Consider the following 26,951-nt stretch of genomic DNA (forward strand, 5'->3'; position numbering starts at 1 on the left):
TTTTTCCCCCCCCCCCGCAGGCAGAGGCTGAGGCAGGCAGGTAGAACCTAGCAGTTTTATTGAGTCGGTTTTCGTGTTCTTTTTGGAATCGGTGAAATTGAAACAAATGTAATAAAACCTCCAGAAAAAATATGAAGAGAGGAAAAAAAAAAAAAAAAAAAAAAAGAGAGAAAAAGAGAGAAAGCCCCCCCCAAACCACCCCCACCCCACTAAGGCAGGAGCTGGGGCGCGGGCCCCGGGGCGGGCAGGTAAACAAGCCGGCTTCTCTGTACCACACCGGCCAAATGCGCCGCGCTCCCGGGGGCAGCCGCCCCAAGCTGCCTGCCCCCATCCATCTCCCCCAGGACGACCCAAACCCCTCCTTTTTCACCCCGTTTCGGAGGCCGTGGCGGCCTCCCCGGGGTGGGGGAAAGGCGGGGTCGGGGTGCAGGGGGGGCTTTCAGGAAAATCAAGAGCTGCCGTCTGAGCCCGGGGGCTTCTCTGTACTCACGCCCCGCGCCTCAGCACACAATAAATACACCATTAGAAAAACGTTCAAGTATGAAGGGCCTATTTCCCCCCCCCTCCCCAAAAAAAAGCTCGGCCGAGCCCCCCCAGCGCAGAGCTCGGGCAGGAGGAGGGGGTTGTGCAGTTGTGGGTTCAACTTCAGCTTTCTTATAAAGAAAAGGAAAAAGAAAAAAAGGAAAAGAAAGACAAAATTTCCTCTGGTACCAGACCCGCACGTGGGACGGGGGTGGGCTCGGCTTTAACGCCTGTCCCACCCCCCCCCCCCAGCCCCGTGTCATGTACGTCCTCCGAGAGGGAAAGAGAGAAAGAGGTGGGAGCAGAGAGGTTAAAATCCGGTTAAGAACAAAACCAGCACCAGCAAGGTCCCGGCGGGACCGGGGGGCGCGGGGAAGCCCCCGTGGGACAGCGAGAGTTTGGGGGGCACCGTCTCGGAGCTCAGACGTCACGAGATTAAAAAGAAGCCAAAGGAGGGGGGCACGGCGGCCGTGGGGCGGGCAGGGGGCTTGCCCCCGCGGGCCGGGGGGGGCCCGGGGAGAGGCACGAGGCCGCGTGTGGTCCCCACGCAACCGAAATCCTGGCGACAGACAGCGGTGGGCGAGAGCAGAGGGAGGACAGGAGAGCTGAGGGCAGAGGAGCTCTTTCCCCCAGAGCCTGAAAGCTTCTCTGTAGCCTACGCCAACAGGAGTGGGGAAAAAAGCCTAACACTTATTTTTTTTTTTAGTACTTTAGCTTTTTGGGAACTTCCCAGGGGAAACTGTCCCTACCAAAGTGGCCATAGGCTGCAGTCCTCTGATAAATGGGCTTCTTCAGATCCAGATCCCTGGAATATACAAGTCCCGCGCTCAGTGAGAGGTCCAGGCACCGCCACGCTCACACCTCCCTGCCTGCGGGGCCGGGCGCCGCCTGCCCTGTCCTGCTCCCCCTGCCCGGGGCGGTTGCAGCTTCCCCCGGCCGCCCCCAACAAGGCGGAGAAGCTGCAAGCGCGCGGCGCTCAGCTGCCGCCGGATACTTACCCCTCAGCAGCACCTGGTCCGCCCGAAAAAGCACTTATCTTCCGGCTGAGGCGGCTCGCGTCCCAGCCCAAAGGCTGCTCCTGGCCCTTTACCTCGGCCGTTTTCCAGGTGCGGAAGAGGCGGCGCCGACGGCACGAGGCGGTGCCCGCGAGGCGGCCGGCTCCAATTCTGCTCGGGCACCCGCGGCCGCGCCGCTCGGAGCCGCTCTCGGAGGGGACCGCGCGCGCTCGGTGCCAACGCCACCCGCCCCGCCGCCCCCCCCCTCGCCCACCCTGCGGTGCCCGCCGCCCGCGCGTTACCTGACGATCACCCCGGGGCGGAGGTCGAAGTTCTTCTTGACGATCTCCAGCAGCTCCCGCTCGCTCTTCTGGGACGTGCCGTAGTGGAAGATGGAGATGGAGAGCGGGTGGGACACGCCGATGGCGTAGGAGACCTGAGGGGGGGGGACACAAAACGATGGGAATCAAGGCCCGGGCAGCACCAGGAGCCTTCCCTGGGGCACGGGGCCGTGGCAGCACCCACCTGCACCAGCACCCTGCGGCACAGCCCGGCCTTGATCAGGGATTTGGCCACCCAGCGCGCGGCGTAGGCGGCCGAGCGATCCACCTTGGTGTAGTCCTTCCCGGAGAAGGCGCCGCCGCCGTGGGCCCCCCAGCCCCCGTAGGTGTCCACGATGATCTTGCGGCCGGTGAGGCCGGCGTCACCCTGCGGGGGAGAGCGGTGTCACCGGCACGGCACCGCGCCAGCGTGGGGAGAGGCCCCCCCGGGACGCTGCCGTACCTGGGGGCCGCCGATGACGAAGCGGCCGCTGGGCTGCAGGTGGTAGATGGTGTCGTCGTCCAGGTACTTGGCCGGCACCACGGCCTTGATCACCTTCTCCTTCAGGGCGTCGCGCATCTCGTCCAGGCACACCTCCTCGTCGTGCTGCACCGAGATGACGATGGTGTGCACACGGATGGGGATGACGGCGCCGCGGTCCTGCATGTACTGAACCGTCACCTGCCACGAGACGCCGGAGCCTCAGGGGACGCGGAGCAGCCCCAAAGGTCCCCGGTGGGTGAGGCAGCTCCGCGGGGCCGGCCGCAGCGGGGCCGTCGTAGGGCCCTGACCTGCGTCTTGGAGTCGGGGCGCAGCCAGGGCAGGGTGCCGTTGCGCCGCAGCTCGGCCAGCTTGGCGTTCAGCTTGTGGGCCAGCACGATGGTGAGGGGCATGCACTCCTCCGTCTCGTCCGTGGCGTACCCGAACATCAGCCCCTGCGGGAGAGGCGTGCTCCAGCTCGGTGCCCCCGGCTCAGCGTGGGCACCAGGAGGCAGCCCCGAGCCTCACCTGGTCACCAGCCCCGATGTCCTCCTCGCTGCGGTCCAGGTGGACGCCCTGAGCGATGTCCGGGGACTGCTGCTCCAGGGCCACCAGCACGTTGCACGTCTTGTAGTCGAAGCCTAAGTGGGGGGAAAAAAATGTTTGAGCGGGGCTGCCGGAACCACCGGCTGCGAGGGAACATCCCCAGCACGCACCTTTGGAGGAGTCGTCGTAGCCGATGTGCCGGATCGTGTCCCGAACCACCTTCTGGTAGTCCACGGCAGCTCGGGAGGTGATCTCTCCTGCCAGCAGGATCATCCCCGTCTTCGCAACCGTTTCTGCGGGGAAAGGAAGAGGAAGGGAGGGGAGGGGAGGTCAGCCCCGGCCCTGCCCACCCCGCGCTGCCTCCCCGGGCGGGCACTGACTCACCGCAGGCCACCTTGGCGTCAGGGTCCTGCTTGAGGTGCGCGTCCAGCACAGCATCGCTGATCTGGTCGCAGATCTTATCTGGGGGGAAGGCACGGGGCCGTCAGCGCGGCGCGGCCCTTCCTGCCGCAGCTTCCACCACCCTAAGCTGCCAGCGCTGCCCGAGCTGGGCACGGGCCTCCCATTAAGCCGCTGAACACAGCGTTCTCCTTGTCCCCGCTGCGGGTTATTAGCGTGGAATTTCAGGCATTTGCCCATTAAACCCTCGGAGCTCGAGTTACATTTGGGTCAGGGCTTAGGTTCAGCCACCTACAGCACTGCCGAGAGGGAAACGGCACCGTGGGGCCGGGCAGCACCACCCCGGCGGCCCTAATCCTGCCCCATGGGCTGCTCTCAATGGGTTCTCTGGTGCCTGCGGCTGCCCCCGGGTGTGCCCTGCCAGGCAAGAGGGTCCCAATGGCTGTCCAGCCCCCCCAGCACCCAGGATGCTTTATTTGGGGCCAGGAGCCCCCACTTTCCGTGCAGGGCGTCCCAAGGGCCCTACAGCAAGCAGGCAGCTTCACCGTCCTTGGCGGCGACCTTTCGGGGCGGATTTAGGAGAGGAGGGGAGGCCAGCGCCGCGCCGCAGCGGGGAGGGGGCTGCAGGAGGCTCCCCTCGCCCCTGCCCGGGGTGAAAGGGCAGCGGGACGGGGACGGACCTTCACCCGCGGGGCGATAAGAGGGGCACGCGTGCCTTGTGCCTGCCTTGCTTCATCGCCCCCGCTGCTGGCACGTGACGGCCCCCGGCAGCTCCGGTGCTGGGCGAGTAAAGGAGCACGAGGGCGGCTGCGGGGGGGGGGCGGGGGGATGGAAAACGACGACAACAGGATCTGGGGGGGGGGGGGCAGAGCTCCGAAAACGGAGAGCACAAAGGGACGGCACCGGGGGCAGCCCGGGAGGATGCCGAAGGGCCGAGAACGAGGGACGAGGGGGGTGGAGGCGGAATGAGGCGGGAGGGGGGGGGCACATCCCGGTGAGGGGGGGGGGGGCACACACCGGGGTCCGCCCGGTGCTCAGGGCGGCCCGGAAGCTGCTTAGTCACGGCGGTGACTCACGGCCCCGGGGGTGGGTACGGAGCCCCCCCTGAATGGGGGGGGGGGGTGGGCACAAAACCTCCCCCCCCCTTTTTTTCTCACCCCCCCCCCCCCGCCCTCCCCACGCGGGAACCACGTGCGCGCCGGGCCCGCAATGCGGCGCGCGCCGCCCCGCCACTGCGCGCGCGCCCGGTGGCGTCATCGCCTCCCCCCTCCCCTCCCCTCCCCGAGCCGGGAGCGCGCGCGACCCCCCCCCCTTTATCCTCCTCCTCCTCCTCCTCTCCCCCTCCCCTCGCTGAAGCGGCCTCGCGCCTGCGCGCTGCCCGCCTCGGCCCGGCCCGGCGCGGCCCGCACCTGGGTGCCCCTCGCCCACGGACTCGGAGGTGAAGAGGAAGGTGCCCTCCTCGATGAACACCTCGTGGAAGCCGTTGAGCTGCCCGTTCATGGCGGCGGGGAGGCGGGCGGGCGGCGAGCGGAGCGCGGGGCGGTGCCGGCGGGCGGAGCGGGGGAGCAGCAGCTGCGGCGGCCGCGGCGGACTGAGCAGGGCGCCCGCCGCCCCGCCTCTATTTATACCCTCCTCGCCCCGCCCCTCCCGGCGACGCCGGCCAATGGCGCGCGCAGCCCGCGCCGCGGGGCGGGGAGGCGGGACCACGAGGGGCGGGCGGGGGGGGGCGGGTTACGTAACGCCGAGCGCTGCCCCGAGCGGTGCCGCCGCCCCGAGCAGCCCGCGGGGAAGCGAGCCGTTAGCTCGGTGTGTAACGAAACCGGGACGCCCCTCCGTGCCCTCGCCCCGCGGCGCAGCGGGCACCGAGCGACTCCCCCCGGCGCGCTCCCCCCCCCCGCGCGGCCTCATGGACCCGCCCGCTGTGCCCGGCGGCGGGAGGCGCGGGGGGCGCATGCGCACAGCCCCGAAGCCGGGAAGCGGCGCGGGGCCGCGCAGGCGCAGTGCGGCGGCGGCGGGCGGGCGGCGAGGACGGCCCCTCCCGGGCGCCGCCATCTTGCGCGCCTCAGGCGCCGCCATTGTGCGGCCCGCGGCGCCCCCCCGGCGCCCCCCTCCCCTCAGGGCTCCTCCGCCGCACCGGGGCCTCGCCCCCCGCCCTCCCGCCCCGCCCCCGCCCTCCTCGGTTCCCCCCCCACCCCCCCCCGCCCTAGGCCCGGCGCCTCCCGCCGCCATCTTGTGCCGGGCCGCGGGCCTGACGCAAGGGGCCGCGGGGGTTGCAGCGCTGGGGCCGGGCCCGGGGCGGGGACAGGCGGACGGGGGGGAGGGGGGGGGGGACAGACAGACAGCGGGAACCCCGCACGGGACAGGCGGACACCGGGAACACCCGCTGCAGACAGACGGACGCCCCAAATGCCAGGACAGACGGACAGATCCCGAGATAGGCGCACAGACGGACAGGCAGGACCCACAGCGCTGGGACAGACGGACACACCCGGGACAGACAGACATCTCGGAGCACGTGCCTAGGACAGACGGACACCCCAAAGCCACATGTTTAGGACAAACAGACGCCCTGAACCCACATGTTTAGGATAAACAGACAACCCCAACCCGCATATTTAGGGCAGACAGCCTGGACCTACGGATGTAGGACAGACGGACACCCCAACCCTCATATTTAGGACAGACAGACACTCTGCACCCCTTGTACTTAGGGCAGATGGACACCCCAAGCCTCATGTTTAGGGCAGACAGCCTGGACCCAAGGATGGAGGACAGACAGACTCCCTGCACCCACATGTTTAGGACAGACGGACACCCCAACCCTCATTTTTAGGACAGACAGACACCCTGGACCCCCTGTACTTTGGGCAGATGGACACCCCAAGCCTCATATTTAGGGCAGACTCCCTGAACCCACACATTTAGGACAGACAGACGCCCCCAACCCATGTATTCAGGACAGACAGACAGCCCAGGCCCCCTATATTTAGGACAGACAGACACCCCAGGCCAGTTCTCGCCCCACCCCACCAGCTGCAGGGGCTGTGGGCGGAGCCCCTTTGCCCCCCCTGTTTGCATAGGGGCAGGGCCAGCCCTATTTGCATTTGGGGTGGGAGCACACCGCACCCAGACCTCCACCCAGGGCCTGGGGGGGCCCCTGGAGGCCCCAGTGGAGGGGGAAAATTTGGGGGCACAGGGGTGCGGGGTGCCCAGGACCCAAAGTTTTGGGGTGCACAAGGGGCTGGGGGCCACCAGCACCGTGGTTTTTGGGGTACGGGAGGCCCCAAGAGGAGGCTGGGAGCTTGGTGGAAGTGGAGGCCACGCGCGGGGGAGGCTGTAGCAATTTTTGGGGGGTGCTGGCCCTTTTTGGGACCCGACCCTGCTGCCCCTTACCTCTGGGGGTGCGGGGGGAGCCCTGGGTGGTTCCTGGCAGGACTTGGCCCCGTGTCCCGCTCCTCAGCGCCTTCCTCCAGCTGCGAGATAACGCTGTGGGGGCGCGGTGTTATCTCCTGCGGAAACAGCCCCACCTAAACCCCCCCTCCGGGCCCCCAACACCACAGGCCGACAGCGGGTTTTTGTAAAAAATGGTTTATCCGTTCCATTTTTGTATAAAACACACGGGAGAAACCTAGCCAATCAACACACGAATCGCTGCCACGTGACAAGGTAACTTTTTGTCAAAAAACTTGGAACCTAAAGACCATACAAATGTTTGCTCCTGCCTACGGTCAATTGTCTATGCTCTGCCATCGAACTATGCCTTAAAAAAATTCCACATATCCCCGGCTTTCTTCTGTCCCGGTTACAGTACAACGACAGGGAGGACGCGGGCTGGGTTCGACTCCTTTACGCGGTTTTCTGCTGTCCCTTCTTCCCGATCAGAGACTTGTGGATGTGGGGGATGACGCCTGCGGGGAGAAGGAGGCGTCAGCGCTCCGCGGGCACCGCCACGTGCTCGGCTGCTGGGAATTCCAGCCTCCCTCCCGCCCTGCCAGAAATCTGCCAGCCTCAGCGCTGCTCCGGGCTGGAATCCGCAGCCACGGGCGACCTCGCTCGCTAATCAGGCTGAATTCCACCCAAAATCACCCTCCTGCCTCTCCGCGCAGCCCCACTCACCTCCCCCAGCGATGGTGGCTTTGATGAGGGAGTCCAGCTCTTCGTCGCCGCGGATGGCGAGCTGCAAGTGACGGGGAGTGATGCGCTTCACCTTCAGGTCCTTCGAAGCGTTGCCTGCCAGCTCCAGCACCTGGCGAGAGACCCGCGGCGCCGTGAGCATCTCCCCAGATTTCCTTTTTCCTTCCCCCCACAGCCTCCCCCTTTATAAATCCACCAGAAACCCAAGCAGCCTTCCCAACGCTAAAACCAACTGGACAAAAGAATCGATGGGGAATAAAACCAGAGCAAACCCCAACAGTTTGGGGCCTTCCTGGGCCGCTGCTCGCGCCGCGTCTCACCTCGGCGGTGAGGTACTCGAGGATGGCGGCGCTGTACACGGCCGCGGTGGCTCCCACTCGCCCGTGGCTCGTAGTGCGGGTCTTCAAGTGCCTGTGGATGCGGCCCACCGGGAACTGCAGAGGAAGCAACGCAGACGGGGTGAGCACCGGGCAGCTGCAGAGCCCCACAGCCCCCAGGCGATGCCCGCAGCCTTCAGGCCAGCCCCGGGACGGATCCTGCCCGCTGAGAGCCAGGAGCAAACACTTCCCCTTCCCCTTTATTCCCCATGATTGTTTTGCTAAAACAAGGGGAAACAAACAAGGCAGTGGCACCCCGCCCCTCGGGAGCAGGAGGTTTGTTACCTCTGCGATGTTTTACAGCCCGGGAGCACGAGGCAGCCGCCTGTTACCTGCAGCCCAGCTCTCTGGGAGCGGGACACCGCCTTGGCCTTGGCCTTGCCGCTGTCCTTGCCAGCTTTACCTCCAGCCTGCGGAGACAGAGCCCTCGTTAGTCCTGCCCCTCCGACGAAGCCACCTCGGTTCTCACCCCCCCGTGATAATTTTCGGTGCTCGCTGCCAGGCCTGCTGCCTTCAGAGCAGCCCCAGGCGCGTTTCCGCTACCAGGCCAGCGGAATTTTTACGTTTCCTGTTCCCACTATTTCCATTATTTTCCAAAAGGCAGCAAACAGGGGGAAAACAGCGGAGAGCAGGAGGTGTCATGCAGCAGCTGGGAGGAATCTGGGTGTGGGGTCAGCTCCTGCAGGCACACAGCAGCTCCCCTTCTGAACGCCAGGATCCGTGGGTCACGCGGGTTTCCAGGGGTTTCTCCCTTTCCCTGCCACCAGCGTCCCGCAAAGCCCCACGTGCGGCTCTGGGAGCCACAGGGGGATGAGGAGGAAGCTGCCACGTGTGGGCGGCTCTCTGACATCCACCTAAAAGGGATCACGGGAGCGAGGCGCTAATTAAAGCCCGAAGTCATTAATTCTGACAGGAAGAGCCTCCTGGAGGCTGCGAGGGGTGCAGGAGAGGCAATTTGTACCTAAGGTGCGGGCAGGCCGGGCTGTCCTGACCCCGACACCATCCCAGTCCAAAGGGGATGGGAGCAGCCAGCCAGCAGCCACCCCTCCTGCTCTGCCAGAAGCGGCCACGGGATCCGCAGCTCCCCAGGAGACGAAGGTACGGCCAGCTGAGCTAATCCCCAAAGCAAGGCGCTGCCTCACCGCGGGAAAGGCTTCGCTGTGCAGCACACCCAAGGCCCGTGTCCCTGCGCAGCACGGACAGTGTCCGAGCAGCTCCTTTAGGCCCCGAGCTGCACGGGAAGGTGTCTAAGCTGGAAGCAGAGCGGTGCTGGGCAAGGTGGTGGAGCTGGGGCCAGCTTCCTGCAGCGTGAAGCACGAGGGTGGCACGCAGGGAAGGCCGGCACCTGGGAAGAGCGCGGCTCTTCGGCAGCCAGCACCGCAATAGGGCTTCCTTTGGGATTGGCCGGCCCCGGTTCCTTTGGGACGGCAGTGAGGGTGAGATCCCCTACACCCAGGGAGCTCAGGGAGACCCATGAGAAGCTTTGTGAGGTGCCACACTTGAGGATCCCGAGCAGGAAGCGGAGCTCCTCGTGTCAGTGCAAAGCGTCCAAGTTCAGGGCCAAAGAGTCAGGGCGGGATATTTTCAGCCGGGCTTCTCTTTCCTGGCGAGGCAGCTTTGGCACAGAGCACTGGGTGCTCGCCCCATGAGCTGTTATTGGCCAGCTTTGTGACTTCCCTCTCGGGTCCCCCAGCTGGCAGCTTCCTGCTCGCTCCATATTGGAGCAAAGAGGAAGGGGTCGGACACCAGGGGCTGGGAGTCCCAGGCTGTCCCCATCCCGGGAAGGAGAAGCCCCTCACCGCAGCTCGTCCCAGCCTTCCTCCTGAGACCGGGGATTTCTTCCTCTGCTTGTGAAGCGAGGCTGGGAGAGGCCAGCAGGTTAAGCTGCCCGGCACGCACTGACAGAAACTCCCAGGAATTAACACCTGTGGTGCATTCAGTTCTCACTCAAGTCTCTCACCCCAGGCAAACCTGGTTTTCCACCCCCAAAAGAAAGCTGTGTGGCCAGAGGCTGTCAACCCCTACCCATCTGGGGACAGCACGCTGGCCATCGACATCCCTGAACCCTGGTGTTTTCCCGAGGAAAAGCTGTGCAGCAGGCTGCAGCACTCATAACCCAGCGCAGGAGCAAGGCAGAGAAACACAGTTCTGCTAGTTTACTAGCAGAGAACCAGTTTAATGAAATCTCTCACCACTGCCTTTCCCTCCAGAGTCAGGGCCTGTTCAATCCAGGCCAAGCCCTGGCTCCAGCGAGCAGGGTGCACAGGTCCCTGTCACCATGAGGAGCTGCTTGCTGGGAGCCCCCACACACCTCGCTGTTTCCGAGGCAGCAGGGAGCTGCTTCCATCACTTCTATAAACACGTGCCTCCACATTTGCGTTTTCAAGGAGAAAAACAAACTTTGGCAGCTGTTTACTGGCAATATTTACTGACAGCACCGGGCGGGACACCCGGCCCCGCAGCTCTCCCTGCTGACACCACAGTGAGCTGCTCTCAGAGAGTGTTCCCCTACCCAAACTTGCTAAAAAAAACAAGTTTTTCATCCGCAGCCACCAGCTCCAGGGCGCCCAGCAACGCAGCGAGGCGATGGTTGCATAATTTCGCCCGGCACTTCCACCTCAGCCAGCACAGGCTCCTCCTAGCCTAAGCTGCTCTCGAAGTTACAGACCCCGGCACCGCGAGGAGAAAAGGGAGGAAAAAAACCAAACGCGGCGACCTCCAGGCCGGAGCTGCCACCCCTGCGTGTGCTCCGGGAAGAGACAAAAATCAGAAAATTCTGCACGAGCTCCGGCAGCCGGCTGCAAACCCGGCAGCAGGACGGCCCCGCGGGGAGTAAACAAGCACCGGGAGCGGCGCAAGCGGGGCCTGCCTCCCAAGTTTCGGGTGCCGCAGGGGGTCAGACCCCCGGTTCCTTCCCCAAAGCCCCCCTCAGGAAGCCCCCGCGGAGGTCGAAGGGGCCCAAAGCCCGGCAACCAGCGGGGGCGGCAGGGCCGGGGCCGCGCGGGTCTCCCCCCGGTGTGACGCAGCCCGGGGGCACCGCGCGGGGCCTCTTCACGGGGCCGCGGCGGGCAGGGAGCGGCCAGGAGCCCGTACGGGACCGGGGGCAGGCCGCTGCCGGGCCGGTGTCCCCGCGACTCCAACCGGGAGCGGACCGGGGGGGTGCGAGCGGCAGCGGGGGCGGGGCCCGGAGACCGTGACAGGGCCCGGGGCCTCCTGACAGGGCCTGGTCCCCCCCCCCACAGGGCCCGGCCCCGCCGCCGGTCCCCCTGCGGCTCCTCCCCGGTCCCCCCCCGCCACCCCCGGTCCCACCGGGCCCCCCCCGGAGCCTCCCCGGGTCCCCCCGGAGGGGGCCGAGCCCGGCGGCCGCCGCCGCCCCTCACCATGGTGCCGCCGCCCGAGTCCGCGCTGGAGCCGCCTCAGGAGCCGCCAGACAATGACCCGCCCGAGCGCGACGCCCGCCGCCGAGACCCCCGCAGCCAATCACGGCGCGCCGTGCTTATTTGAACGGCCCGCTCGGGCCAATCGGCGAGCGGCTTCTTGCTACCCCCCTCTCTCCAGCTCCCTCCGCTGGCCCCGCCCCTCGGCCCGTTTAACGGCCGGTGGGGTTTTTTTTTTTGGCTTTGCACACGGCACGCAGGGCCGAGGGGAGGGGGCGGCGCGGAGGAGTGACGCGGCGGAGAGCCAATAGAAAGAGAGGATCGCGCTGGGGGAGGCGGGGTTGAGAAGATAGACAGGCAGCGGAGCCAATGGGAGGCGAGAAGAGGCTTTCCCGCCCATTCTCTCTCCCCGCCCCCCGGGTTGTTTGTTTGTGAGGCGAGGGGGGAGGGGGCGGCTGCGGGGCCCTGAGGGAAACCGGGGACGGGAACCGGGCACCGGGGGCGGCCTCGGGAGGGCTCCCGGTTGTGATCCAGGTCCCGAGGCCGTCGTCTGTCGGCCCGCCCGTCCCCCTGAGGGGCCCCAGCGCCGCCCCCTGAGGAGAGGCCGCGGCTCCCAGCCCGGCCTGAGGGGAATTCACCCCCAGGACGCCGAGGGGGCGCCCTTGTGTGGTGTTTTTTTATTTTTTTTCGCAGGAAATTCCCCCAATAAAGGCCGCTGATGCCCTAAAGGGGAGCACGGAGGGGCTGGAGTGGCCCCGGTGCCCCCCCGGTGCGGGTTTCGGTCGGGGCCGGGGGGCTGAGGGCAGCTTTTCGCCCAGGGGCTCGGAGGGGAAGGCCGCAGGTAACGGCCGTGGTCAAATAGTGCGGAAAAAGCCCCAAAATCCCTCCCGGGAGCCGCTGCAGGTCTTTGGGGTGGCTGCGATGGTAGGTGGGAAAAAAAACTTCCCTGCTCCGCTGCGAAGCCAAGCTCGGGGCACACACCGAGAGGCGGGGAGGGGAATTTTGGGGAGGAAATTTGGATTTTAGTGAGCAGGGATTGGGACAGAAATCAGGGAAGCCGCGCTGGGAGCACAGCACAGGCCCCTGTGCAGAGGAGCTCTGCGTTGGGCTGGCCGTGGCTGTGAACTCTACAAAGGGGAAAAAAAAGAAAAATGGAAAGAGATGAAAAAAAAATATAGAAAAACACGGAAGGAGCTGCGGAGCTGGACCTGCCCTCACAACAGGGGGCGCCCCGGCTGCTGCCTCAGGATGCGTGGGACGGACACTGCCAGGGAGGAGGCGATGGAGGAGAGGTAGGGGAGTGTGGGCTGGGGAGGGGGAGGAGGAGAAGGAGGAGGAGGAGGAGGAGGAGGAGGAGAGGCCCCCTGATGCCTCACTTCCCCACCAACCCCCCCAGCACCAAGCACCGTGCCTATTAATGCACCCACAGCATTTTTGGGGTGTTGGGGGGGGCTCAGCAGTGGATCTGCCCCCCCCAACCCCACTGCCTGCACCTGCCCCGCAGGCAACAACTGCTGCCGGCGCCTGCAGCCCCCGCAGCTGTCCCTGGGGCTCACTGCAGCCCCCCTCAGCCCCCTCAGCCTTCCCCCAGCCCCCACCGCAGCAGCTGGCACCCGGGGGGAGCGCCAACCGCTTCGTTTTTACGAGGCAGCAGCACGGATCCGGCTCTGGGGATGGGGTCACGCCAGGTCCCCGAGCCCAGGGGCTGCGTGCGGTGGTGGCGGCGGCGGCGACGGCCACGGCTCGCAGTGCGCAGGCGGCTGCCGCCCGTGTCCTCAGATGAGCCCGCGCCCGCAGGGAGCCGCAGAGCTAAATGCGGCGCGGGCTGCGGCGCCTGCGTCACCGCGTGCGGGCCCGGCGTGGGCTGCAGCGCTGCTTGGGAGGAGGGGGGGGCGAAAACAGGGGGGGGAACACGGCCGTGGGCACCCGCACGTGCCACACGTATGCACCGAGCTTTGCACCAAACCCTTTCTGCCCTCCCCCTCCCTCGACGGGGGCGATTTCTCGCACTTGCGCCCGCCAGCTGCACGCGATGCCCCCCCCGCAGCCCACCCCAGCTGTCCCCACGCCTCAGGGGGGCCCCCCAAGGGGCTGCGCTGTCCCCAGAGCCCAACTGGGGGACGAGGTGGCCCTCGGGGCGCTTCCACCAGCACCAGGGCCCCCACAGCGATTCGGGGGGATCCCACAGCGATCAGAAGCCCCCCACACCGACCCCCAACACCCCCCCAAAAAAAAAAAAAAAAAAAGAGCGAGACCGGGGCCGGGTGGGTTTTTCATTCACTTTTCCGCATACTTTTTTATTTGTTACAAACATACAATTCTTTAAATATAGACTGTAAAACTCCATTTGCAAAAATCTGCTACGGTAAGGAGTGCTCGCTAGCATGAGGAGTTCGTCACGTCGGGCGTCATCTTTGCTAGTGGTAAATCCAGGACCTGCCTTCGGCAACCGCCGGCCGCTCCCCGGCGCCTCCCGAAGCCGCCCCGCCGGCCGCAGAGGAAGGGAATGAGAATCGGCCCCGCTGCCGTGGGAGAGGGGGACGGGGCCCCTCCGGGCGCCGGCAGCCCCCGCGCTGGGCCGCGTAAAGTGCATGGTTTGCTTTTATTTTTTTTTTTCTTTCATTAAAAAAATAAGAGGAATAAAACTTTCTTCTTTTCGTCAAGGTACTTCGGGGTGAACGTTTTGGGCTCTCAGCAGATATTGCGGAAGCCAGGCCCGGCCCTGGTGCCTCTCTCTTTTCTCTCTCTCTTTCAGCCTCCAGCTCTCGCCGAGGCTCTGCCTCGCCCTGCGCCGATGTTTCACCTCCTCAGCTCTGCCCCGGGGACGAGAGCGCTCCCCGTGCAGGACAGACCCGCGTTCGTCCCTTCTGGTGGCCTCGTGCCTCCCGACACATTTTTGAGGCCGGTAACGCGGCCTCGAGCCTCGCGGCCACCAGCAGCACCGCCAGCTCCCCGAAACCACGCTGCCCCAGGCGCGGGGGGAGCTCGGCAGGGGCCGCGAGCCCGCCGCCCTCTGTCCCCCTCTGTCCCGGCTCTCCGCTCCCGTCCGTCCGAGCGGGTGCCTTCCCGAGCGCCGCTCCCCAGCAGCTGGGAAGCCGGACGGGAGCTTCCAGCAACACAAACCCCGAGCAAACATCCAGCTCCGGGAGGAGGAGGAGGGAGCCTTCCTCCCGCTGCCTCGTCCTCGCGGCACGCCTGGCGCTCCCGTTGGAACCCCGCGTGGGAAACCGCTCCCGGCCCCGCGGCGCGAGCCGAGGCCGCGCTCCTCGGGCGAATATCTGCTGAGAGATTCCTTTGTGCATCTGAAGTACCGTCATCACTCGCTCACGGTTCTTTTTTTTTTTTCTTTTTTCTTTTTTTTTTTTTCTTTTCTAAAAGAAGTTGGCGAGGCTTTCGCCAACGAGAGGAACCGCCCCTCTCCGGAGAGCTCTGTCCTCGCGAGTCGTCCCGCGGGCCGCTCGGCGTGGGGACGGCGGCCACCGGCCTCGTGCGCCCGGCCGGGAGCACGGCAGGGACGCTCCGTGGTTTTTCCTTTTCTCTCAGGAGGGAGCGGGGAAATTGAAGCAGTTTTGACTGTAGTGGAGCCGCGGGGTTGGGTTTGTTTTGTTTTTTTTGGGGGGTGATCCCCGCGGGGACCCCTCTGCGGCCGCCTTGGGCTCCGGGCGATCGGCCCAGACGTCTCGGGTATTTACACGAAGTTTTTTTTGGGGTGCTATACAAGATTTACATTGCCTTTTGTACAGCAGATGCTCTGATAGAGTTGCGCTCTCAAACCGTCCCTTCTGGGGCAACAGAAATCAGGAAGCTCCAACCATTTGGGATTTCCCCCTTCCGGCATAAAACATTAAAAAGAAAACACAAACAACATTTTGCCCGTTTTCTACCGAATCCGAACCGTAAAGGAAAAAAGAAACAACCCCCAGCCTCCTGCGCGCACCCCTACAGGTGCACACATCGCACAGCCACCGGCCGACCCGCCCGCCACGGGGGCGATTTTGGGATCGAGCTCCTGGAGCACGAAGCGACCGCCGAAGCCCACCACAAGGAGCGCCTCCTCGCCCGCCCACCTCTCCGACAATCGCTCTCGCCGGCCGCTGGCAGGGTTATAAAAAATAAAAATTAAAAAAAACTAATTTCTGTTAATCGTTTTGTTTTTCCTTTTTTTTTTTTTTTTTTTTGCTGCGAGATTTCTTCCCCCGACGCGCTCTGCTCTTCTCACCTGTGTGCTGGAAGGTCAAATGGAGCTGCGGAAGGTTTCTGTACATAGATACATCGCTCGGCCGGCCTGGCGCCGGCGGGAGAAAGGTTTCTGGTTGCCAAAGCGAACGCCGTCTGCGGCAGTGGGTTGGACATTTTTTTTTTTTTTGGCGGACGTGATCTTTGCCTCTTTGCCTCTTCCACGTGTTTTCCTAGGCAGCTATCGACAGCGTAGCCGGGCCCGCGAAGCCCGCGCCGCTACCACAGAGTAGAAAGGTAAGGCTAGTTACTGCAATTTCAGCCAAAAAAAAAAAAAAAAAAAAAAAGAAAAAAAAGAATATATATATTTATATATATATATATATAATCCTCTTCAAAAGGAGAGGTACCGCCTGCATCTTTGCAAGAACCGAACTGGCTCACAGCAGCTGAGCAACAGAAAGTCCATCACCACCGAAGCGAGGGGACGAGATGCTGGTCTGCGCGCGGAGCCGGCGTCCTGGGCGGCGAGCGGGGCCGGGGCCGCCTTCGTCGTCCTCCTCCTCCTCCTCGCCGCCGGCCCGCGGCGCTGCGTTCTCCGCGGCAAAGAACTGAACGCGTGTGAACAAAACACATCGGTAAATACAGCAGGACATTACTGGAAACAGCTGCCTTACAGTACAAAATACAGTACAAGTGTACGGATGTGATTCGGACATCGAGAAATACTATTGCTCCCGTTAGGATTTTAGGAAACCGAGTTCTTTGCGACGGAGAAGAATTAAAAAACGGGGGAAAACGGAAGGAAAAGGAAAAAAAAAATAATAAGTTCTCGTTAAAAATCCCTTAAAAAGACCTACGGACAACGGGAGGGCGGCGAGAGGTGGTGGCGGGCGGCCACATGGGGCTGTCCCCGTGGCTCGGGGCGGGGGACGGAGCCGGTGCCCCCCCGGCCGGCCGCGTGGGGAGTCGCTGCGGGGCCGTTCCTCGCCTTCCAATAAATACGGAGCGAACAGAGAGCGCGGAGAGGGGGACGCCAGCAGAAGGGTTCGCAACAATAAATTAACAAGGCAGCTCAGAGGGCAGGCATGCACAGTTTCCAAAAAGAGAAAAAAAAATTTAAAAAATCATGAGAGGAAAAAATTAAAAAGTCCTAGAGACTCTAGAAGGTGTCACACAATGATACCTGAAACTTTGGAATGAACAGCGGGCTCCCCATTCAGTTCAAAGTTACTAGGATAATGTGGCTAAAAAAATACCTTTCTGGAGGGGCAGGACTGACCCGATCAGCTAAAAAAAAAAGACCATTTGAGAGTGAAAATCCATTTAATAACAGAGGTGATCGCTGAAAGGACCCCACTTTTATTCCGGAGCAGCTGGACGAGTTGTTGGCAGGAGCCAGTCTCTGGTGAAAACAGCGAGGTGGTTAAAAAAAAAAAAAAAAAGAGAGAGAAAAAAGAGAAAAAAATAAAAATCCAACGCCCCGGCCGCCGGGGTGCGCGGTCCCAGCGCTCGTCGGAGCTCCCACAGGTTGCGTCGCGCTAACGAGCCGGCTGGCGCCGGCCCCGCCGCTCGCACGGCGTGAGGTACTGAGGAAACGCATCGAGTTCGTGTTAAAAATCCGCGGGCGAAGACCAACGGGTTGGGTTTCTGCACCTGAGGTCGCCGGCGTCGCGCGGGCGCGTGCCCGCCGAGGCCTCCGAGTCCCGCGCGCGGCGCCGGGCGCTCCTCCTGGCCGCCGGTCCTCCCGGCTGAGCCAGGGCTTGGAAAAATTCATCCGACGGCGGCGGCCCCGCTCGCGGCCGCCCGGGGAATCCTGCCTGGCCTTCCCGCTGCCAACCCGGCGCTCGCTCGAGCCCACCTTATTTGGAGAGGAGGGGAAGATCTCCAGCGAGCAGCAGCCGATCCGTCGAGCTTGCCTTGTGCTTTGTGCCTGCTTTTTTCTCTAGCCTACCTCTCTTTGCAACCCCCGTGTTAAAAAGAAGGGAGGGGGGGGGAAAATTAATAATAATCCAAAAAAAAAAAAAAAAAATCAGAACAGGAGAAGTGTTCCTTTATCTTCAGAAACCTGCCAGCTTTGCACTAGCTCAGTTACGGGTTCCAGTTCAGGCGCCTGGAGTTTAGCAGTTCGCATCCCAGAAAACAAAACGATTCCGCAAAGGGGGGAGGAAAAAAAAAAAAAAAAAAAGAAGAAAAAAATAAGAGACAATGGACGTTGGTCCAGAGACGGCCCCCCCGCATGGCATCTGGCTGCCGAAAGCTCGCCGGCTCCTTCGCTCCCCCCCAGCCGGCGTGCGGCGGCTCCCCAGGGGGCGCCGGGCTGCTGGTTTTGGTGGTGGCGGGGGGCACGACGCCGACACGGGCAGAGGGGGTCGGGGCGGGACGGGAGAGGAGAGAGGATCCGGGCACCCCCGGCCCCAAAAAAGCGCGGAGTCCTCGGGCTGCAGCAGGCGGGGGGGGGGGGGGGGGATGAAGGGAGGAGGGGGGGGGCCGGGCGCTCGTCCCCGGGGGGACGCCGGTGGCTCGTCCCGGTGGCGCGGGTCGGGGCGTGCGCGGAGGAGGGAGGGACGCGGTCGGTGGCTGCGGTTGGGCCGGTTTCTCTCTCCTCTCGCCGGTGGCAGAGCCGGGGGCCAGGGAGGGGGACTCGGAGGCGGGCTCGGGGCCCCCTTCTCCCCGTCGCGGCGAGGAGGGGAAGGGGGGTCCGGGGAGGGCAGGGAGGGAAGAGGAGGGGGGAGGCCGGCGGGCGCTGGCGGCGGGGGGCTCAGTCGTCGTCCACGTCGTCGCCGTCGGAGTCGTCGCCAGCGCCGCTGCCGCTGCCGGGACCGGGGGGCCCGGCGCGGCGGTCGTAGAGCTTGTCCCGCTGGCGCTCCTGGATGTCGCGCATCTCCTCGGCGTAGCGGCAGAAGGCGCCGCCGAACTTGGCCCAGGCCTTGTAGGGGACGGTGATGGCGTTGCGGTAGGACGGCTTCACCTCGCTCACCCGCAGGAAGACGCCGTACTTGTTGCAGCCCACGTCGAAGAAGAAGCGCTTGGAGTCCACGGTGATGGAGGTGCCCTCGGGCAGCTCCCCGTAGAGCCCCCCGCCGCCCGGCCCGCCGCCCCCGGGGCCGCCCAGCTCGTCCTCCTCGCCCCCGTAGTCGTCGATCAGCTTGGCCAGGGCGTCGCGGAACTCGATCAGCCCCTGGGCGGGCAGCGCGATGGTCTGCCCGCTCTGCAGCCCGGGGGGGCCGCCGGGGAAGCCGCCGGGCCCGCCGGGGCCGCGGTTGACGGTCTGGCGGATGCGGAGGAAGCGCCCGCGCTGGTTCTCCTTCAGGTCCAGGTAGTACTTGCGGTTCTCCCGCACCAGGAACTCGCTCTTCAGGGCCCGCCGCGGCCCGGGCCCGCCGCCCTCGTCGCCGCCGGGGCCGGCGGCCTGCGCCAGCTGCTCGGGGCTGGAGGGCCCCAGCTGCGCGTAGTGCTCGATGAAGTCGCCCAGGTAGTCGCGGAACTCGGCGGCCACGGCCATGGACAGCGTCAGGCGGCTCTTGGAGCCCCCGGCGCCCACCTCGGCGATCTTCAGGAAGCGCCCCTTGGCGTTCTGCTTCACGTCCAGGTAGAAGCGCTTGTTCTGGATGTCCAGCCGCTTCGACGCCAGCTCCTGCGTCTCCTGCTCGGGGCCGGCCCCGCCGCCGCCTCCGCCGCCTCCTCCGCCGCCGCCGCCGGCCCCGCTCCCTCCTCCGCCGCCTCCCCGGGGCGCCGCGAAGCCTCCCCCGCCGCCCCCCCCGCCGCTGCCGCTGCCGCTGCCGCCGCGCTCGCTGCCGCTGTCGCCGTCCGCCATCTTGGCCGCCCGCCCCGCGCCCGCCCTTCCTTCCGCGCGCGCCGCCCGCCCCGCTTCCGGCGCGCGGCCCCGCCCCTCTGCGACAGGGGTGACGTCACCGCCGCACTCCGCCGCGCCCCACGTGGGGCCGTTGGAGGGGAGGGGGGAGGGGGGGAGCGGCTCCGCCCGCCGCGTCCCCGCGCGCCCTCTGCCGCCGGGAGGCCACGCCCCCCAGCGCGAGGCCACGCCCACTGCCCCGCCCCCGGCTCCGCCCTGAGGCCCGCGCGTGACGTCACCGCCCCGCTCGTCCCGCCCCCCTCCCCGCTGTCAATCACGCCCGGCGGCGGCTCCCATTGGAGGAGGCGGCGCCGCGCTGCGTCAAAGCAACGTGACGTCATCGGCGGAGCGCGTGACGTCACGGACAGGGAGCGCAGCGTCTGGGGGGGAGCCCAGCAGGGTGGGGGAGGGCGCTGGGAGCCCCTGGGCCTGCACCACCCCCACCCTTGGGGCCCAAACCTGTGGCCAGGGGGAGGCCGGGGGAGGCCCCGCTCCCGGGGTCGGTGGCAGGGGGGGCACCGGGGCCATGGGGACCTCCCCCCCCCCGGCAGCCCCCGCAGCTCCACGCTGTCCTTGGCCCCTTCTGGAGGCTGGGAGGGGCGGCACGGCACCGGGGCACAGCGCGGTGACCCCCGTGGAGGACACGGCAGCCTCACCTCCATCCTCCCTGGGGGGCTGCTGGAGGAAACCCACCCCTGGGAAGCGCCTCTGCCAAGGGCAGGAGCCGCCCTGGTGAAATAAGGGCTGCAGGGACACGTTCCTGGGAGTCTGGGGACAGTGACACGGCGCTGTCACCCCCCCACAACCCCAAGTGTCACCTCTCTGGCAACCAGCACCAGAGAGTGCCCTTCCCGCCATCCCCCTTGCAAGGGGAGCACCCAAGGGTGAGCAACACCCCCTCAGTGCCCCCACCCCACCGCCTTGCAGTACGCTCCGGCACCGCACCCATGGGTGCTACCCCCACCCCCCCCGGTACAGAACCGCCAGGGCCAGGTCTCCACACACAACTCGTTTTTATACGAGGGGGGAACACAAACAACACAACAAGCACCGCAGCGGCACGGCGCGGCTCTGAAAACTCCAGATGGGTGCTGGGAGGGGGGGTCCTCAGGGTGCTGAGGCGGGTCCGGTGTGGCCCCCCCGGGCCGGACCCTCAGTGGGGCAGCTCGTGGGGGATCAGCTTGTAGTGGGCGCCGCAGGAGGGGCAGCGCTGAGCCTCCCCCTTGTGCAGCCAGAACCAGATGACGCAGCTGTTGTCCTCTTCACCTGGGGGGGGGGAACAGAAAGCAGCTGGGACGGACGGACAGGGACAGAGGGACGGGGACAAGGGCACGAGGAAAGGGGGGGGGGGCAAGGGGGTGAGGAAGGGGGGGGTGCTTACAGACGCAGCCCACGATGCGCTTGTCGCCGATGGAGGGCACGAGGTTGGGGTCCTCCTTGGTCCCCGCGTAGCGCTTGGGCCGGAACATGCTGTAGGGGTCCTGGGGGGGAGGGGGGACACAGAGATGGGGGGAGCACAAAGAGGGGGGAGGGGACAGAAAATGGGGGAGGGGCACAGAGGGTGAGCCCCCAGCCCTTGAGCCCCCCCCAGGCACTCCGCCCCCCTCCCCCGCCCCTCATCACGGTGCCCCCCGCTCTGATCCCTCCCCCCGCGCCCCCCCCACACCGGGCGCGGCCCCCCCGCTCCTTTCCCAGCCCCCCCAAACCGGCCTCTCCCATCCCCCCCTCCCCCCCCCCCGGTCCCGGTCCCGCCCCGCCCCCCGCTCACCAGCCCCTTGTTCATGGCCTCCAGCACTTTCCGCTCCAGCCCCGTCGCCTGCTCCTGGTCGCTGGCGAGGCCTCCTGCAGGAGGGGCGGCGTCGTCAGACCGGGAACCCGCGGCCTCCCCCCCGCGGCCTCCCCCCTGCCCCCCCCCCCCGGTTCCCGTTCCCGGTGCCCGTTCCCTGCCCGGTTCCCGCCCCGTCCCCGCTCACCGGGCGTGGCGAGGTGCCGGACGGGCGCGGCGCGGGCGGTGGCGGCGGGCAGGAGGCGCAGGGCCGCGCTCACCCGCAGTAACCTTGAGGCCATGGCGGCGGCGACAGCGGCGGCACCCGGCACTTCCGGAGGCGGCGGCGGAAGCGGAAGTGGCGGCGCGGCGGAAGTGGCCGCAGGGCGCGAGTTGCCCGGGGCAACGAGCCCCGCCCTCAGTGACCGGACACGCCCTTGAGATCGAGGCCTCGCCCCCTAACAACTGGTCACGCCCTCTAGCAACTGGCCACGCCCTCCGTGTGAGGCCACGCCCCTAGCAACGGGGCCTGGCCTTAGCAACGGGCCCTGTGCGGGTGAGGGCGGCCATGGGGCTGCTTGAGGCCAGGCCCCATGGCGGTGGGGACGCGTCCCCAGGGCCATGAGGACATCGTGGCCGGCCCGCAACCATGGGGACAGGTCCCCATAACCCCAGTGACGTGGTGGCATGGTCCTGGTGCCGGACAGATGGACAGACACAGCCAAAGTCCCCACAAACACACCGTGCCTCAGTTTCCCCATGTCTCAGTTTCCCCATAACTCAGTGCCCCCATAACTCAGTTTTCCCCCATAACTCAGTGCCCCCCCCAGCACAGCCCAGGCCCGGTGCCAGCGGCCGCTCCCTGCGCTGCTTACTCATCCCCATCGCTCCCCCACCAGGGCTCGTTAGCCCTCGCCGTGCTAATTGCGTGTTGGCAACTTGGTGCTTGCCAAGTTGGCTCCCCCTTCATCCTCGGGGGTCCCATGGGGGCACGAAGCCCTGGCCCCGCAGCGGGTGCGGCCATGCTCTGCTGAGCACGCGCTGCGCTCATCGCACCCGCGGGAGCGGCGGTAATGGCTCGCCCTCGTTAATATTGCAGGCGGGGATCGATGCCTGCTGGCAGCCACCGGGCTGTGAGGGGGGGCTGTTAATTACCCTGCTGGGGGGTAATTACTGCCCGCCTCCGTCTGCTGGGGGGGTGAAGGAACCTTTTTTTTGGTGTGTTTTTAATGGGGGGGGGGGGGGGGATGTCAAGGCAAAGGGGACACCCATGGGTGATGTGTGGGGGGAGACAGGAAGCACCCATTTTGCCCCCCAGCTGTGTTTCGAAGGAAGAAAGGAGAAAGTATTGGAAAAATGAGAAAATGCAGAAAAAAAAAAAAAAGAGGAAATATTGGGAAAGAATAAAAATAGAGAAAATATGGGGAAAAAATAAAGAGAAAATATGGGGGAAAAGGTGGAAAGATAGACAAAACGAGGAGCTATTGGGAAAAAAAAGGAGAAATTGCTGGCAAAAAGGAGAAAACGTTGGAAACAGGGAGAAAACATGGGAAATAATGAGAAAGTGTTGGAAGGAAGAGAAAGCATTGGGAAAAAGGGGAAGTTATTGGAAAAAGAACGAGGAAAAAAGGAGAAAGTAATGGATAAAAGGAGAAGCTATTGGGAAAAAAGGAGAAGCTATTGGGAAAAAAATGAGAAACTATTGAGAGAATGATAAAATATTGGAAAATAATGAGAAATTACAGGAAAAAATAGGAATTACTGGAAAAAAAAGAGAAACTATTGGAAAAAAATGAGAAAGTATTGGGAAAAAAGAGAAGCTATTGGAAAAAAAAAGGGGGAAAGTATTGGGAAAAAGGGGAAACTATTAGAGAAAAAGAGAAATTATTGGGAAAAAAAAGGAGAAAGTATAGGAAAAAAAGGAGAAAGTATTGGGGAAAAGGGAGAAAGTATTGGAAAAAGCGAGAGACTGTTGGAAAAAAGGGCGAGCACCGTGTCCGAAGGCGTGGGTGCGTGCCAAGGGAGGAGGGCAGGGCCGGGGGGGCGGAGGGCAGGGGACGGCCCCGCCGCAGCACCCGAAGGCGCCGCCGCTGTCGTCGCCACCCCGGGGTGCCCCCGGCCCAGCATGGCCATGCAGGGCATGGAGCTGTGCGCTGTGGCCGTGGTCATCCTCCTCTTCATCGCCGTCCTCAAGCAGTTCGGCATCCTGGAGCCCATCTCCGCCGAAGGTAACCCCCGGCCCCCTCCCCGGGCTGGGGTTGGACGTGGTTTGGGGTGCCCACGGTGGGGACGTGACCCCGGGGATGCTCCTCGTGGAGGGGCTGCTGGTGGTGTGGGTGCCTCTCCGGGAACCTCCGTGGTGAACCCCGAAGGTTTTGGGGTGTCCTTCACCACCACGTCACAGCCCCATTGAGCATGCTGCGGCCCTGGTCTCCCCTTGAGCACCCCCAAAATGGGCTGTTGGGGGGCTCTGAGCACACACCACCCCCCAAAACCCTCCCAAATGGGGTGCTGGGGAGCTCTGAGCCCATACTAACCTATAGCCCATGAGGCTGGCTGCTGGGGAAGCCCCCTCAGATTCCCAAACCTGCCCAAGATGGGGTGCTGGGGACCTCCCAAGCCCACCTTGACCCCTGAAGCCCCCCAAGATGGCAGATTGGGGACCACCAAGCCTGCAGGGTCCCCTAAAATCCCCCTGAGATGGGGTGCTGAGGATCCCCAATCCCGCACTGACCCCTCGAACCTCTCTAAAATGTCTCTCTGAGGACTCCCAAGTCCGATCCCACCCCAGCCAGGAGGACAGGGGGCTCCACACCGCCCCTCTACACCCCAACCCCAGCCCGGCAGCCCAGTAACCCCCAGTGCAGCCCATTGGGGGTCCCCAGGGTGTCCCCCCCCAGTCTGGGGACACGCGGCATTACCGGGGCTCTCCCCAACCCCATCCCACCTTCCCCATCCCGAAGTTCCTGCTGACTCCACTCAGCATCAAACGGCTCCGCGGGGGCTTCCCGGGCTGGAAACATTAACGAGGCATCATTTATTAATTACCTTCCGGCAGCATGGACGGCGCAGAGAGCCGGGGAGGGGGGAGAGGGACGTGAGAGGCGGACGCGGTGCGGGTGGGAGCCTGGGCAGGGGATGCTCCGGGATGGTTTGGGATGGTTTGGGATGCTCCGGGGTGGTTTGGGATGTTCTGGGATCCTCTGGGATGCCCGGGGATGCTCCAAGATGGTCTGGGACACGTGGGGATGCTCTGAGAAGCTCCAAGATGCTTTGGGATGCCTGGGGAGGCTGCAGGATGCTCGGAGATGCTCCGGGATGCTCTGGGATGCCCAGGGATGCTCCGGGATGCTTTGGGGTGCTCCGGGATCACGCTGCCAGAGCGGGCACAGTCCAGCAGCTCCTGGGAAGCCCTCCAAGCGCTGACGGAGCCGTTTCCTCACCCGGGCGGTGAAACCCGGAGCTAGCAGCCGATGGAGCCGCCCCGGGTGAGTTCCTCATCGCAACGGGGAGAGCTGCCAGGTTTTGCCAGGTTTGGGGGATTCCAGGTTTGTTCCCGAGCACAGCCAGGTCCAGGCGGGTAAGGTGCGGGGTGCTGCGATGCTCTCGCCATCACATCCCCTCCCTGGGGACCATGGGGGTCCCGGCGCTCACCCCCAAAGCCGGGGGGGCCCCCTCAGCCCCGCACGTCCCCGCAGACAGCAGCGACGGCGACCTGGAGCTCTCGGCCGTGCGGCACCAACCTGAGGGGCTGGAGCAGCTGCAGGCGCAGACCAAGTTCACCAAAAAGGAGCTGCAGTCCCTCTACCGCGGCTTCAAGAGCGTGAGTGCCCAGGGAAAGGTCTCAGGGAGCGGCCACAGCCCCGTGGGGCTCACCTGGTGCCCCTTCTGCCCCCCCAGGAGTGCCCCAGTGGCCGAGTGGACGAGGAGACCTTCACGCTCATCTATGCGCAATTCTTCCCGCAGGGCGGTGAGTGGGGGCACCCCGGGGTGGCGTCACCCCCCCAAAAAAAAAAATACGGGGTGCTCCCACACCCCCACTTCCCCTGTCTCCCCTCTGCAGATGCCAGCGCCTACGCTCACTTCTTGTTCACCGCCTTCGACGCCGACGGCAGCGGGGCGCTCTGCTTCGAGGTGAGCAGTGGGGGGACACCAGTGCCGCAGGGGGACGCCGGTGCCACCACCCTCGGCGGTGCTGAGGATGCTGGGCTCGATGCGAGCGTGCCCAGCAGCGTGATTCATCAGATAGGAGTCCCGGGGAGGGCCGTGTGAGGAGGGATGCTCGGGCAGGGGCTTGGCGAGGCTTTGCACGGTCGGGATCAGCCGGTCCAAATGGTGGTGCCCCCCGAAAATCCGCAGCCCCGTCGCCGGCAGGTGCCGGGGGGCTGCGGGGAGCCTGCGGCAGCGGCTGGCGCATCCCAGGCGATTAAAAATAGATAGGAGCCAGAATAGCAGCGGGATCAATAGGAGAAGTCCCCGTGGTCAATGGCCGCGCTGCGGAGCCTTTTGTGGGGTCTGGAAGGGGGTCACTGCGGATGGGACGTGTCCCGGTGTGGGGACCGCTCACGGCCACTGTCCCTCGGGCAGGATTTCGTCGGTGGCCTCTCCGTTTTGCTGCGGGGGACGGTGCAGGAGAAGCTGAACTGGGCTTTCAACCTCTACGACATTAATAAGGACGGCTTCATCACCAAGGAGGTGCCCCGGGGGATGAGGAGGGGGCGGCGGGGGTGGTGGCACCCATAGGGACATCCAGAAAGGGACAAAACCGAGGGAGACAGGGCTGGGGGATGGAGGTGGCCTCCTTGGGAAGGAGCATGGGGGGGGATTGGGGAGGTTTTTGTCACCCCGGCCCCGCTCTGTGCCCTCCCCAGGAGATGCTGGAGATCATGAAGTCCATCTACGACATGATGGGGCGCTGCACCCTGCCCGCCCTGAGGGACAGCGCGCCCGCCGAGCACGTGGAGCTCTTCTTCCAGGTGAGCCTGGCCTCTCCCCCGGCACGCCGCCGACGGGGACGGGGACGTCCCCCACTGAGCTCTTCCCTTGCAGAAGATGGACAGGAACGGGGACGGCGTGGTGACCTTTGATGAGTTCCTGGAGACGTGCCAGCAGGTGGGGGGCTTCGGTGCCACCTCTTCCTCCTCACCCCCCGTCCTCGTCCCCTCCAAAGGGACGTCCCTATGGGTTTGGGGGGAGAGGAGGCTGCACCCTTTAGGCCTCTGGGGGGGCAGACACAAAAGCGCAGGTCCCAGCAGGGGGCCTGGGGGCTGCGACCTGTCCCTCTCGCCCCTTGCAGGATGAGGACATCATGAGCTCCATGCAGATCTTCGAGAACACCATCTAGAGCCGCTGCCGCGGGGCGCAGGGGAGGATCGGTTTTGACCCCTTCAAGACACAACGTGAGGCTCCTAACGCTCAAGGTGCAAGAAACACTCAAAATAAGCAGGAAACGTTAAAAGTGAGAACGTTGCTGGCTTGTCCACCTGAGCAGCCAGAGCCGCCCCCGCCAGCCACTTTTGGGGCAGAACTCCCCAAAGCAGGGTCTCCCTGCCCCAGGGGACGGCCAGGGGTGCAGAAGACCTTGTCACAGCACCGGAACCGACACCTCGAGGATTTACAGAAAAAAAATAAAAGTGACTTTGGGGACGGGGCGGTGGGGAGGGCCCCGGGGAGGGGATGGGGGCGAAAACCCCAAAATGTCCTGGTGAGGGCGGGAACCCTCTGCAAATCCACGTGGGCTGATTGTTTCTTTTTGTTTGTTTGTTTTCTTTAAATAAACCAACGGGTGACCACTGAGGGACCCAGCACCCAGCTGCATGCCTCCACCACCACCAGGGGTGGCTCTCATACGGAGGCGAAGCCATTTTCCGGCTTTTTTCCCCCAAAAGATGGGGCTGGCAAGTGGGCACCTACACCGAAGCTGGGCTGTCTGGGAAGGGCGACAGGGGGGTCTCTGGGTGGGTGGGAAACGGACATTTTATTGGTGATGGTGGTGGAGGAAGAAGA

The 26,951-nt window shown here is 64.8% G+C and overlaps 5 protein-coding genes and 2 long non-coding RNA genes across 8 annotated transcripts; 3 read left to right on the top strand and 4 right to left on the bottom strand.

Annotated features, from left to right (window-relative positions):
- Window positions 1–41: 41 nt before the first annotated feature.
- On the bottom strand, window positions 42–4,965 carry MAT2A (methionine adenosyltransferase 2A). The gene is made up of 9 exons (XM_084499289.1): window positions 4,673–4,965; window positions 3,249–3,326; window positions 3,035–3,157; window positions 2,847–2,959; window positions 2,630–2,773; window positions 2,301–2,519; window positions 2,043–2,225; window positions 1,820–1,953; window positions 42–1,327 (listed from the first exon to the last, which is right to left on the bottom strand). Exons 1-9 carry the CDS (start codon window positions 4,761–4,763, stop codon window positions 1,225–1,227), a joined length of 1,188 nt encoding a protein of 395 aa, XP_084355415.1. The 5' UTR covers window positions 4,764–4,965; the 3' UTR covers window positions 42–1,224.
- Window positions 4,966–5,428: 463 nt separating this feature from the next.
- On the top strand, window positions 5,429–7,561 carry LOC311424308. Its single transcript, XR_014686048.1, has 2 exons — window positions 5,429–6,238; window positions 6,272–7,561. It is a non-coding gene; the product is annotated as an uncharacterized lncRNA (long non-coding RNA).
- LOC311424290 (histone H2A.V) lies at window positions 6,836–11,385 on the bottom strand. The gene is made up of 5 exons (XM_084499301.1): window positions 11,155–11,385; window positions 8,107–8,184; window positions 7,718–7,831; window positions 7,380–7,509; window positions 6,836–7,171 (listed from the first exon to the last, which is right to left on the bottom strand). The coding sequence occupies exons 1-5, from the start codon at window positions 11,155–11,157 to the stop codon at window positions 7,110–7,112; spliced, it is 387 nt and encodes a 128-aa protein (XP_084355427.1). The 5' UTR covers window positions 11,158–11,385; the 3' UTR covers window positions 6,836–7,109.
- A 58-nt stretch (window positions 11,386–11,443) lies between these two features.
- Window positions 11,444–14,035, top strand: LOC311424294. The gene is made up of 2 exons (XR_014686035.1): window positions 11,444–12,443; window positions 13,484–14,035. It is a non-coding gene; the product is annotated as an uncharacterized lncRNA (long non-coding RNA).
- Window positions 14,036–14,481: 446 nt separating this feature from the next.
- Window positions 14,482–19,144, bottom strand: PURB (purine rich element binding protein B; the record flags this gene model as incomplete). The annotated part of the gene is made up of 2 exons (XM_084499276.1): window positions 14,482–15,245; window positions 15,371–19,144. The coding sequence occupies one exon, from the start codon at window positions 19,142–19,144 to the stop codon at window positions 18,089–18,091; it is 1,056 nt and encodes a 351-aa protein (XP_084355402.1). The 3' UTR covers window positions 14,482–15,245; window positions 15,371–18,088.
- Window positions 19,145–20,176: 1,032 nt separating this feature from the next.
- On the bottom strand, window positions 20,177–21,311 carry COX5B (cytochrome c oxidase subunit 5B). The gene is made up of 4 exons (XM_084499302.1): window positions 21,154–21,311; window positions 20,949–21,022; window positions 20,562–20,661; window positions 20,177–20,446 (listed from the first exon to the last, which is right to left on the bottom strand). The coding sequence occupies exons 1-4, from the start codon at window positions 21,245–21,247 to the stop codon at window positions 20,334–20,336; spliced, it is 381 nt and encodes a 126-aa protein (XP_084355428.1). The 5' UTR covers window positions 21,248–21,311; the 3' UTR covers window positions 20,177–20,333.
- Window positions 21,312–23,034: 1,723 nt separating this feature from the next.
- KCNIP3 (potassium voltage-gated channel interacting protein 3) lies at window positions 23,035–26,925 on the top strand. Of its 2 annotated transcripts, XM_084499283.1 has the most exons (8): window positions 23,035–23,173; window positions 24,644–24,768; window positions 24,846–24,915; window positions 25,009–25,079; window positions 25,533–25,640; window positions 25,817–25,921; window positions 25,995–26,057; window positions 26,242–26,925. In XM_084499283.1, exons 1-8 carry the CDS (start codon window positions 23,071–23,073, stop codon window positions 26,287–26,289), a joined length of 693 nt encoding a protein of 230 aa, XP_084355409.1. In that variant the 5' UTR covers window positions 23,035–23,070; the 3' UTR covers window positions 26,290–26,925. The 2 variants fall into 2 exon arrangements, with proteins under 2 accessions (XP_084355409.1, XP_084355408.1); XM_084499282.1 differs by having other exon boundaries at window positions 25,995–26,925.
- Window positions 26,926–26,951: the final 26 nt, after the last annotated feature.

The sequence above is a fragment of the Aythya ferina genome (genome assembly GCF_964211825.1).
Source record: "Aythya ferina genome assembly, chromosome: 27".
Classification (NCBI taxonomy): Eukaryota; Metazoa; Chordata; class Aves; order Anseriformes; family Anatidae; genus Aythya; species Aythya ferina.

Bases quoted from the DNA above. Each gene is read 5' to 3' on its own strand.
- MAT2A (XM_084499289.1), bottom strand. From the start codon at position 4,763: ATGAACGGGCAGCTCAACGGCTTCCACGAGGTGTTCATCGAGGAGGGC. The intron at 1,954-2,042 runs GTGGGTGCTGCC...CCCCCCCCTCAG, and splicing joins GCCGCAGGGTGCTGGTGCAG to GTCTCCTACGCCATCGGCGT. The intron at 1,328-1,819 runs GTAACGCGCGGG...TGTATATTCCAG, and splicing joins CGCCCCGGGGTGATCGTCAG to GGATCTGGATCTGAAGAAGC.
- LOC311424290 (XM_084499301.1), bottom strand. The intron at 7,832-8,106 runs GTAACAGGCGGC...CTTCCTCTGCAG, and splicing joins CCCAGAGAGCTGGGCTGCAG to TTCCCGGTGGGCCGCATCCA. The intron at 7,510-7,717 runs GTGAGACGCGGC...GTCTCTCGCCAG, and splicing joins TCGAGTACCTCACCGCCGAG to GTGCTGGAGCTGGCAGGCAA.
- COX5B (XM_084499302.1), bottom strand. From the start codon at position 21,247: ATGGCCTCAAGGTTACTGCGGGTGAGCGCGGCCCTGCGCCTCCTGCCC. The intron at 21,023-21,153 runs GTGAGCGGGGAC...CCCCTCCTGCAG, and splicing joins CCGGCACCTCGCCACGCCCG to GAGGCCTCGCCAGCGACCAG. The intron at 20,447-20,561 runs GTAAGCACCCCC...CCCCCCCCCCAG, and splicing joins GCGCATCGTGGGCTGCGTCT to GTGAAGAGGACAACAGCTGC.
- KCNIP3 (XM_084499282.1), top strand. From the start codon at position 23,071: ATGGCCATGCAGGGCATGGAGCTGTGCGCTGTGGCCGTGGTCATCCTC. The intron at 24,769-24,845 runs GTGAGTGCCCAG...CTGCCCCCCCAG, and splicing joins TCTACCGCGGCTTCAAGAGC to GAGTGCCCCAGTGGCCGAGT. The intron at 25,641-25,816 runs GTGCCCCGGGGG...TGCCCTCCCCAG, and splicing joins ACGGCTTCATCACCAAGGAG to GAGATGCTGGAGATCATGAA.